Source organism: Suillus fuscotomentosus (assembly GCF_016647785.1).
Source record: "Suillus fuscotomentosus strain FC203 chromosome Unknown F5891scaffold_9, whole genome shotgun sequence".
NCBI lineage: Eukaryota > Fungi > Basidiomycota > Agaricomycetes > Boletales > Suillaceae > Suillus > Suillus fuscotomentosus.
In genome coordinates, this window is record NW_024539521.1 from 146066 (window position 1) to 157359 (window position 11294).

The 11294-nt window shown below is 47.9% G+C and overlaps 5 protein-coding genes across 5 annotated transcripts; 4 read left to right on the forward strand and 1 right to left on the reverse strand.

The window, feature by feature from the left end:
• Positions 1–449: 449 nt before the first annotated feature.
• On the forward strand, positions 450–1769 carry F5891DRAFT_976747 (uncharacterized protein; the record flags this gene model as incomplete). Its single annotated transcript, XM_041376646.1, has 4 exons — positions 450–461; positions 517–1131; positions 1182–1339; positions 1397–1769. The coding sequence occupies 4 exons, from the start codon at positions 450–452 to the stop codon at positions 1767–1769; spliced, it is 1158 nt and encodes a 385-aa protein (XP_041230092.1).
• A 2432-nt stretch (positions 1770–4201) lies between these two features.
• Positions 4202–4906, forward strand: F5891DRAFT_1011535 (uncharacterized protein). Its single transcript, XM_041360668.1, has 4 exons — positions 4202–4337; positions 4391–4441; positions 4489–4647; positions 4703–4906. The coding sequence occupies exons 1-4, from the start codon at positions 4300–4302 to the stop codon at positions 4857–4859; spliced, it is 405 nt and encodes a 134-aa protein (XP_041230093.1). The 5' UTR covers positions 4202–4299; the 3' UTR covers positions 4860–4906.
• Positions 4907–5128: 222 nt separating this feature from the next.
• Positions 5129–5806, reverse strand: F5891DRAFT_746885 (uncharacterized protein). Its single transcript, XM_041373074.1, has 2 exons — positions 5339–5806; positions 5129–5236 (listed from the first exon to the last, which is right to left on the reverse strand). Exon 1 carries the CDS (start codon positions 5724–5726, stop codon positions 5400–5402), a length of 327 nt encoding a protein of 108 aa, XP_041230094.1. The 5' UTR covers positions 5727–5806; the 3' UTR covers positions 5129–5236; positions 5339–5399.
• A 2077-nt stretch (positions 5807–7883) lies between these two features.
• Positions 7884–8711, forward strand: F5891DRAFT_1011542 (uncharacterized protein; the record flags this gene model as incomplete). Its single annotated transcript, XM_041360669.1, has 4 exons — positions 7884–7953; positions 8085–8289; positions 8591–8619; positions 8689–8711. Coding segments are annotated over 2 exons (275 nt in total), but the record flags the coding sequence as incomplete, so codon positions are not given.
• Positions 8639–9828, forward strand: F5891DRAFT_746997 (uncharacterized protein). The gene has a single exon (XM_041373075.1). The coding sequence runs from the start codon at positions 8733–8735 to the stop codon at positions 9786–9788; it is 1056 nt and encodes a 351-aa protein (XP_041230096.1). The 5' UTR covers positions 8639–8732; the 3' UTR covers positions 9789–9828.
• Positions 9829–11294: the final 1466 nt, after the last annotated feature.

The window sequence follows — 11294 nt, forward strand, 5'->3', positions numbered from 1 at the left end:
CATGGACATCTGATCGATCTCATCACTCATGCAAGTTATCCTCATATCTACGATTATTCCACTATTCACGGTGCCAGACACATAGGTTGTGGTGCTTTGATCGGATTGTCGGCCCCAGGAGGGCACAAACATCCACAGCGCATCCACAACCCGCTTCTAGTCTTTGCTTTGCGGACTTGCAACAAGAATGAATAACTCAAGCGTGGATGCAAAGCTGAGTCGTCGGTCCAAAGGACCATCATCCCATTTAGTAAATCATAGTGGTCCACAGGAAATGTTCTCTGAAAGGAAGGCCCCTGCAGTGGAAACACACCTCGAGGACACCTTCAAAGCGGCTCTAGGTGAGCATATAAATATTGCTTCGGTGGCCTCTGTCCTCTATCTCTAACTCACTGCAATTACTGCCACTGCGAACGCGTACACATCCACTTCATATTTGAATTGACTATATGCTGGCCACGGTACGTGTATCTCCAGCTTTAATACCTACGCTTCCTAATTATATACAACCTCTAGATGACCCAATACACCCCCCATGTCTCCTCATCGAACGGTTCCGATTCTTCCAATGCAACCCAATACATGCCAAACACCAGCGTGTATATGGGTCAATTTCCCTGGCCCCAGCCTGCATGCATTCCTAATTCAGGCGTCTACTATCCGTACGGTATGCTAGCTAATGGGACGCATAGTGTCCCTCTCCCATACGCGCCCGTCGCACCTTCGCCTGGTGCGGGTGCTGGAGTGGCGCATCACATGTCTCAAGCGGGACAAAACGGTTACCAACCCCCTGCACTAGCCAATGTCTCGTATGCCACTCATGTTGGTCCATACCCACCACTGACTGCTGCTGCTGCTCCCTCACAAGACGCATCCGCGCCACTCCTGTACCATCAATCCTTCCCATCGACTTCTTTTTTAGGAGGCGCAAACCTTTACGCTGCACCCATACCGCACCAGGGATACTTCCACCAGCATCACGGGCCTGGACTAGCAACGGGCTTTGCTTCCTCGTCTCTCCCTCAAGCACCAGGTTTTTCGGCCAGTCCAAAATGCATCGCGGAGGACATAGACCGCCACATCAAACAAAGCAAAATAGTCCCCGGCGGGATGAAGAACGACCCGTTATTTGTAAGTTTTCTTGTCGTCTTGTGAGGTCGGATTCTCAAACATTGGGACAGACGCCTGTGTTAGACGAACTTGGTCAGCCCAAAGGGACATTCGTGTGTTCTAGGGACGGCATGATACTCAATCCTGAGAGCTATCTGAGGCACGTCAGGACAAAAAAGCACCTAGGCTTCAAACTAGAGAAATTCAAATGCAATAATTGCTCCAAAACGTGCGTTTTTCGACTTTTAAAACCAACGCGTCTCGTCATTAATATCGATGTGATTAGGTATACGAGACGCGATGCCTACAAGAGACATTTCGTCAATGGCAAGTGCGAACACTCGACAGCTGTGGGCGCTTCTCCAGGATACTCAGCTAGTGAGAACTCCATGAGTCCCGCTTCAGCTGCGCCTGTGACAGCACCTACCACGGCGTTCACGTGTTCTTACTCATACCCCATGCTCACCACGTCGATGTCCCAGAACATGCAGATTGTAGCCCCAGCAGCTTATGTTACGCAGTCGTGTGGAACGCCCACTGTCGTGAATCCTGTTCTTTGCCTCTCTCAATCATCAGGGACTAGCATGATCGCAGAACCCGAAGAAGAAGACGACGACGACGCTGAGTTTTGGGAGGCTAATGAGATAAAGGGTATCTAGGAGACGTAGCTATATTTCCATTCTGCTGCTGAATATTTTCTTGTTGTATTATCTGCTACCAACTACACACTTTCATTGTATTCTTCGTTCATTCACACAATTGTGATCGCTATTATCCTTATCATTATTGTTATCATCATCATAGTGATTTGATGATTCGTTGGTCGTGATACACATATTACTTGCATGTACGCGCTAGCTACAAGATCTAACGAGTGAGCAGGTGGGATGGGCCGTTTTGTGGCATATATCTCTGAGTCCGTAACACAGAACTTGAACTCGACGGGCATAAAGATTTAACATACTGTCATTTTTACCCGATTTGCACAAAGCTGTGGCGCAAGAAGAGATGCGAGCTCGTATCTTATAATAGAGGTTGGTTCATTTCATGACTCGATGTTCGGCCTGAATCTATTGAAAGCGGTTCGGATTCGGCCGTGTGCTGCATGGGTTCGTTTGAAGAAATGGTAGTGAATATGGAGACAATATCGGAGCAGGTGTTCCACTTGAAAGGCCCTGGAGTTTGGATAGTAAGAACTCATACAAAATGAGGAACGCGGAGGAAATAACACCTACCTAAAACCTGCGATACTTTCCTGCTATTCGCCAAGATATAGCAGCGCAGTTCATAACACGATATGGGTCGTTGATAAGGCACTGCATGTGGGAACCGAACTGGTACTCAGTGGTGTACAAAATATTCGTCAGCAACTAGAAATGTTGTGCACGGACCGGAAAGGGAGAGGTAGGCTTGCTGAACTCAGGCACTCAGGCCTGGGGTGAATGTAAGCAGGTCAGACTGCCGCACGCGCATAACCGCTACACAAGAGGTAGATTGCTGAAGCTTAGCCTTCAGTATCAGCAACCTAGTGCATGTACTGCTGAGGTAAGCCGACGTGCTTACTACAGTGAACTTTAAAAGAACATGCTGTACGACACACAGCCATCATGAAGAAGAGTAAATATATAGAAATGAGACACGCCATGGCATACTGTGCCCTTCATCGCTCTTCGTCCTTCCTAGAATCCTGGTAAGACCAAATCCCATGTAAGCATCACGCACGGAGGAACTGACCATTGATTTGAGCAGCAAGTGCAGCAGCTCTGAAGCGAATGAGAGTTTAAATCGACCCAACGCCAAGCCTGGCCTTACAGAGCACAGGAAGAACTCACCGAACACGTCCATTAACTGACATCTTCTGGCCAATACAAATGTGATGGCTTCCAACTCGATGCAACCCGGTACAACAGAAAATAAATCAATTATGACGCCAGTCACGACTTTAGAGGGACATCGACCATGGAGATATCGCCAGGATTCTCACGAGCACAAAGATGTTTCGTGCATTTCCTATTTTCCTGATGGCAAGCAAATGATCAGCGGATCAGGCGATATGACGATTCGGCGATGGGACTTGTGAGAGGGTAAGGAGATTAAGGAGGCTCGGGAGGTTTGTGATAATGGTATAGATGCGATGGGGGTATCAAGGGATGGTCGATGGGTTGTCACTGTTGATTGGGAGGAGCTCAAAGTCAGTGAGGTTGAGACGGGGATCGTGAGGACATTCCACATTGGGTGGATCTTTTGCATCGATATCTCCGCGGACAGCGCGTTGGTAGCGGGTGGGTCATACGATGGGACACGTATATGGAGCTTGGACACAGGCAAACTCGTGGCTGGTCCATTCAAAAATAGCGAGGATCATCTTGGCTCGATGACTGCACTTCGACTCTCAGAAGACTCTCGGAAGCTGGCGGTGTCTCTAAATTCAAGTTCGGGGCATCTTCAGGTGTGGGATATTCAGGCACAGAAATTGCTTGTACAAAAATCTACTCCTAGCAGGCTAACATCCAAATTGCCGGTCTTCTGGACAACAAAAGATAAATCCATTGTAGCCACATTTAATTTCACGGATGACTTCCCCAGGACGATCTATGAGTTTGACGCATCGACGCTCAAGACTGTTGGAGCTCCTTTCAAACACGATTTCATTAATGGTCTAGCACTCTCGTCTGATTATGTTCTTCTGGCCAGCTCTTCCCACCGCTTCATCAAGCTGTGGGCCTTCGAGTCCCGCCAACTCCTCGCTTCATTCGAGGTCTCGGGATCTCCCAGCTGCAGGAACCTCGTCTTCTCGCCTGCTTCACGCCAACTAGCTTACACGACCTTGTATGACGCCAAAATCTACATATGCAACATTCCAGCCAACATCCTTGCTAGCATCGGGCTTAAAGAACCACACCCTAATGTGTGTATCCCCCATACATCCATCATGTATATGCTAATGTTCTTACAGAACAATAAATCTGAGCGTTCATGCCATGTTGGTTTACTTGACGTATGTGGTCTCGCCTTTTCCTTCATCTACATCACACTGTCATTCATCACAGTCTGATGCAACATCTCGTCCCGTGCGTCGTAAACCGATAATACCTGCCGTGTCTCCTATCCCTCGACCTTTGCCTGCCAGGGATCCACACGCTCGCCTCCGCTTTCTACGCAAGCTCTTTTCCTCATCTTTTCGTACAGATGCGGTTCTCACCGACGAGCCTCGTGATCCCCTGGATGTGTGTTTCTTGTAGCTGTTTGTTTTACAGTTGAATTGACGAGTCCCTTACAGTTCTCTGCTACATTGCCTCTACCTCGTGCACTTCCAAAACATGGCGATAATGTGGGTGCGGACCGCCATAATTGCATATTAAGCTTACGTTCTTCAAGGCTCGACACACACCAGCACCATTCACCACCCAATCCTCCACCATCGATACTTCCCCAACCCTCAAATCCCACTTACATCGACTATCAACTTGGTGGCCCCTTCAGACAAATCATGCATCACCCGCTATCGTCGATGTTCCTCTCGCGCCGGGTAGACTGGTATGCACGTCTCATTTTTCTTGTTGTATTGCAAATCTCATGCATCCATACATAGCGGTACGCTGCAGCGGGTGCTCCCGGCCCTGAAGATGACCTCATACGCGACGAAGACTACATTCCTCCTCCTCCTTCCCCCAATCCCGGCTCACGCCTATGGATTGGCAACTCCGGACAGCATGGAAGAAGCCGGTTCTGTTTCTGCTTCTAACTGAATTTGATCGGGTATCTCATTACTGTAATTGTTGCTCGCCATATGCGTTGTCCTCCCTACACGATTTCGCGATCACTATACCCCCTGATTTATATCGATAGTCCCGATGGTCGTGTCTACAACAGTTTGAGGTATTGCTCCATTCATTATGAGCATTTACTATCCAGTCTCTAGAACATTTCAATCTCCATGAATACCCTCCATACTACCGCATAACTAGACTCCGCCGAAGGGACTGAGTGAATTGTGATCTGCCCTGTGTTGAAATAGTTTACCTCGTGTGGTAAGTACTACCATGTAACTTTGGTTGAGGCTCGGGCCTATTAATGATTTGCGTGTCTTGATCTCCACTTGAATCTTCAACAACCTCTCGATATTCTACGGTAGAAATATATCGATGTTTTGATTTTAACATTGATGCTTGTCAGGTTCGTCTTTGGAAGGGACTGGGAGATGATGTCACAAATCTGTTCGTCTCACCTGGTCGCTTGTTCCTCAGACCCATCCAACTAGTGCATACATGCAACGAATGTGTATATTGTCACCAATCAATGACCAAATGACTATGGTCATGATCATAGTCAGAAGAACGATAACAGTGATTGTAATAGTGGGAACGAACGAGAAGCGTGTTGTGCCATAGGGAATAGAAAGAATGGGTGTAGTTGGTAGAAAGAACGAACAGTACATTGTGTCCGTAGAGAATACAAAGAATGCATGTAGTGGGTAGAAAGACAATACATAAATGAATGACAGTAGATAATATACCAAAGAAAATAATCAGTGGGGTATGACTACATCTCATGAATGTCCTTGATCTCATTAGCCTCCCAAAAATCAGCATCGTAAAAATCAGCATCATCGTCATCTTCTTCGGCGGGTTCTGCAATCTCTGATGATTGAGAGAAAAGAATTTGTAAAATTGGGTGTTCCACACAACGGCGTGATACAAGTTGCTGGTAGTGCGATCGGCATGTTCTGGGACATCGACGTGGCGAACATGGGGTGCGCGGCAGAATCGGATTCTGACTAGTTGAGTATGATGGAGGAGCGCCCTACAACCGTCGACTGTTCGCGCTTGCAATTGACGAAGTGTCTCTTGTAACGGCTATCATACAAAAGGCATGTCGTCAATGGCAAGTTGTAGGCGTCGCGTCTCGTATACATAATTACATCAATATTAATGATAAGACGCATTGGTTGTAAGTGTTGGAAAACGCACGTTTTGGAACAACTATGGCATCAGATTCTCTCTAGTTTGAAGCCTAGGTGCTTTTTTGTCCTGATGTGCCTCAGATAGCCTTCAGGATCGAGTATCATGCCGTCCATAGAATACGAATGTCCCTTTGGGCCGACCAAGTTGATCTAACACGGGTGTCTGTGCCAGTGTTTGAGAATCCGACATCACAGGACTGACAAGGAACTCACAAATAATGGGTCATTCTTCATCCCGCCGAGGACTATTTTTGTTTGATGTGGCAGTCTATGTCTTGACTAATCGAAAAAAATGGTGCTTCGCGGGGGGCGAGGAAGCAGAACCCATTGCGAGTCCAGGCCCATGATGCTAATGGAGGTATCCTTGATGCGGTATGTTTGCAGCGTAAGGGTTCGCGCTTCCTGAAAAAGAAATCGATGGAAAGGGTTGATGGTACAGGGGTGGGGCGGATGGGTCTTGTGGGGGGCAGCAGCAGCAGTCAGTGGTGAGTATGGACTAATGTGAGTGGCATGCGAGAGATCGGTTACTGCAGGAGGGCAATAATCATTGTGTCCCTACTTAAGACGCGTGATGCGCCACTCCAGCACCCGTACCAGGCGAAGGTGCGACGGGGTATGGGGGAGGGCACTATGTGTCCCGTTAGCTGGCACACCATACAGATAGTAGAAGATGTTGACGCTTATACTTATACGCTTACATTATAAACTGTACAGTTCCTTCCGTGCTTCACATCATCGATGGCATCACCAAGCCACTGATGGTTACGTAACTCACCGATACTTGTCATACTCGTTCATAATACCTCAACGTTGTTCTTGCCAACTGCTGAGGTATGTATTCTTGTACCCGTGCGCTTGTACTCATACACCCTTAGAGAGATTGCTCTCGCCTACAGAAGCCTGGATTATGAATGCATGCGGGCTGGGACCAGGGAAAGATAGCGTCTCGAGAACTGTTCCGGTTTTGAGAACAGCGAACCGCTCGGAGTGAAATACGTCCTTGGGAAGCGTGCAATGGTACCCCCGTACAAGTGACTCTCTACCGTTTCTCTATCAACCACTCCTTTGACCCCGATCAACTACGGTTGTTTGTTGATTATACGCCCAGATTTGCTATACAGAAATAGTCGAAGGGGAAAAAACAGGCGGAGTCCGATGCCAATGAGTACGAAGCCTGCTGCTTTGCTGGTCTTCGGTATAACCCCTAAACCAATGACAATGAATGGCCAGGAGAAATACGGTATGAAACCGACAATCTTCCTCAACGAAAATGTGGTCGCAAATGGGACCTCCGGGAAGTCCTTCCATCTGATGGCTGCCGCCCGACAGCCATCCAAAACGAAAGCTCCGTTCTCTGTTACACCAGCGACTTGGGTTTTGACTCATATACATGCCGGTGTTTCAATTTTGGATGTATTGGTTGCATGGGAAGAATCGGAACCATTCGGTGAAGAGACACGGAGGCAAAAAATTGCTCATTGGTGTCATCGACTCCAGGAAGCTTGCGCATTGTTTTAAACTACCTGAGCCAGTGGATACAGCACGGAACCAACATCCACATGTCCTAGGCCGGCCTGAGTCCGGAAGTCTGATAGGATGGAGTGACAGCATTGGTGAGAAGGTGATGCCTGAGGACACGGGGCTATGTTCAACATCCGCAGTGCATAACCGGCGCATTGGTATGGACTCCCTAAGTGCGGCCAAATGTCGAATAGGTAATATTTCCGGCCACGATCATTCGAGATTTGAAGGCTTTGAATACTTATGAGTTACAACAATGGCTGAAGATTAGTCGTTATTTGGTTGTCATATGACCTTCCTATTCTTCTGCTGCCAGTGGGCCTTCAAGCTTGCAGTGGGGCCTCAGTGGGGCCTGGGCGGTGCGTGCCGAAAATCCTCTGTATCATTTTGATGATTCTTTCCAGGTCATCATGCATACTACTCGCATGAAGTTGATAATGGTTTCGGACATGACGATGGAGGTGTAGACACGCATTTGAATGAATTTTAGACTACGTGAGTGCAGCAGAATTTGGTGTGCGTGTATGGAAAGGAAGAAAAACTGTTTTGGATCGCATTGGCATCCGAATCCCGATAAGCTTTTGTTCCGAAGGTGTTGAAAATTTCAGTTTGTTCGCTGGCAATTCGCTGGCACCCCACGTTTTCACACTACTTGGGCCTACACAGAACTGTTCAAAAATGCGACCCGACGCGAAGTTGAATATCCTCGATGACGAGTTTCATGCTCGACTGACAATCCATTGTGCCCTGGCACATAGGCGGCCCTACTGGCAAGAACTACACGAGATGCACGTGGGTGGATGTCGCTCAAAGGTCTCCATCTTAAGATTGTATGCTGTGGAATGGGGAGTGAAAAAGGATATGCTGTATGATGCACAGCCTTCTGGAAGATAGAAATAAGACGCGCCCATACTTGTACCCGTCATCGCTCTTCGTCCTTCCTAGCATCCTGGTAAGACCAAATCCCATGTAAGCATCACGCACGGAGGAACTGACCATTGATTGAGCAGCAAAGTGCAGCAGCTCTCGAGCGAATGAGAGATTAAATTGATCCAACGTCAAGCCTAGCCTTACAGAGCACAAGAAAAACTCACCAAACACGTCCATCAACTAACATCTTCTGGCCAATACGGCTGTGATGGCTTCCAGCTCAATGCAACCCGGTACAACAGAAAACAAACCGATTCTGACGCCAGTCAGGACCTTGGAGGGACATCAATCATGGAAATATTCCTTGCAAGATTCTGACGAGTTCAGCCATATTTCGTGCATTTCCTATTTTCCTGACGGCAAGCAAATGATCAGCAGATCACGCGATAAGACGATTCGGCGATGGGACTTGCGAGAGGGTAAGGAGATTGAGGAGGCTCGGGAGGTTTGCGGGAATGGTATAGATGCGGTTGGTGGTCGATGGGTTGTCAGTGCTGGCTATACCCTCGGACTCAAAGTCAGTGAGGTTGAGACGGGGATCGTGAGAACATTTTACATTGGGTCGATCAGATACATCGATATCTCTACGGACAGCGCGTTGGTAGCGGGTGGGTCATACGATGGGACAGCTCGGATATGGAGCTTGGACACAGGCAAACTCGTGGCTGGTCCATTCAAAACAGGCGATGGCCCAATAACGTCAGTTCGACTCTCGGAAGACTCTCGGAAGCTGGCGGTGTCGTCTAATTGGAGGCAGAACCTTCAGGTGTGGGATGTTCAGGCACAGAAATTGCTTGTACGAAAATCTACTCCTACCAAGCCCTGGTCCGAATTGCCGGTCTTCTGGACAACAAAAGACAAGTCCATCGTAGCCGCATCCAGCTTCACGGATGATTTCATGGTCACAACGATCTATGAGTTTGACGCGTCGACGCTCGAAATTGTTGGAGCTCCTTTCGAACACACTGATGACATCCGTAGTCTAGCACTTTCATCTGATTGTGTTCTTCTCGCCATCTCGTCTGCTTACACCATCGGGCTGTGGGCCTTCGAGTTCCGCCAGCTCCTCGCTTCATTCGATGTCTCGGGATTTCCCAGGACCCTCGTCTTTTCGCCCGCTTCACGCCAACTAGCTTACACGACCTTGGGTGACGCTAAAATCTATATATGCAACATTCCAGCCAACATCCTTGCTAGCATCGAGCTTAAAGAACCACAGCCCAATGTGTGTATCCCCCACATACATCCATCATTTATATGCTAATATCCTTACAGAACAATAAATCTGAACGTTCATGCCATGCTGGTTTACTTGACGTATGTGATTCTGCCCTTTCCTTCATCTACACCACACCATTGCTTCCTTACAGTCCGATGCAACACCTCGTTCCGTGCGTCATAAACCGATAATACCTGCCGTGTCTGCTATCCCTCGACCTTTGCCTGCGAGGGATCCACACGCTCGCCTCCGCTTTCTACGCAAACTCTTTCCATCCTCTTTTCGTACAGACGCGGTTGGCACCGACGAGCCTCGTGATTTCCTGGATGTGTGTTTCTTGTAGCTTTTTGTTTTCCAGTTGAATTAACAAGTCCCTTGCAGTTCTCTGCTACATTGCCCCTACCTCGTATACTTCCAAAACATGGCGATAATGTGAGTGTGGACCACCATAATTACATATCAAGCTTACATTCTTCAAGGCTAGACACGCATCAGTACCACGCACCACCCAATCCTCCGCCATCAATACTTCCTCAAATCTCAAATCCCGCCTACACCAACTATCAACTCATGCATCACCCGCTATCGTCGATGTTCCTCTCGCGCCTGGTAGACTGGTACACGCATCTCGTTTTTCTCGTCGTATTCAAAATCTCATGCATTCATGTATAGCGGTACGCTGCAGCGGGTGCTCCCGGCCCTGAAGATGACCTTATACGCGACGAAGACTATATTCCTCCTCCTCCTTCCCCCAATCCCGGCTCACGCCTATGGATTGGCAACTCCGGACAGCATGGAAGAAGCCGGTTTTGTTTCTGCTTCTAACTGACTTTGATCAGGCATCTCGTCGCTGTAATCGTTACTCGCTGTATGCGTTGTCCTCCCTCACTTCTGCCGAATTCTTACTCGACGATGAATATGTTTCTCCTTCCTCCAAAGCTGGCCAGCACGGAAGCCATTGGTTCCGTCTCTGCTTTTCACTCGTTCCCTGGTACCTCGTTGCTGTAATTGTTGCACGTTGCATGCGTTGTTCACCCTATACTTATATCGAATTCATGGTCAGTGTGGTCACTATACTCCCCAGAGCGCTTCAGATATCCCAATTGTCCATTCTGTCCATCACAGGTCACAAAGGTGTTTTGTTTCACAGCAAACAACAGTGCGAGGACCTCAGACATACTATCGTGTCTATGCATCAATCAGAAGGGCGGTTGGTTGTGATCCTGCTTGTAGACTAACTCCAAACCTGTCCCCGGGTATCTCAATTTCACTAGTCGTTGAACTTACAGATCTGTGATATGTAAGCAAGTATTTTTGGCGGTTCGGTGTCGATTTGTCCACCCGTCATCAAGCTTTCAACATTGTTACTACTTTTCCCCTTCATCGATTCATATTGGTTACAAGCTATGATTTTCATGGATTAGTCGGTATGCAAAATACATCCAGTCTAAGTACCTGTGTATAGCAAAAAATACGTGGCTATATTGCCTGGTAACGCAGCTTCCGTCAAGAACAGCATTTTATCTCAGGCCTACGTACTCACGTCATGAT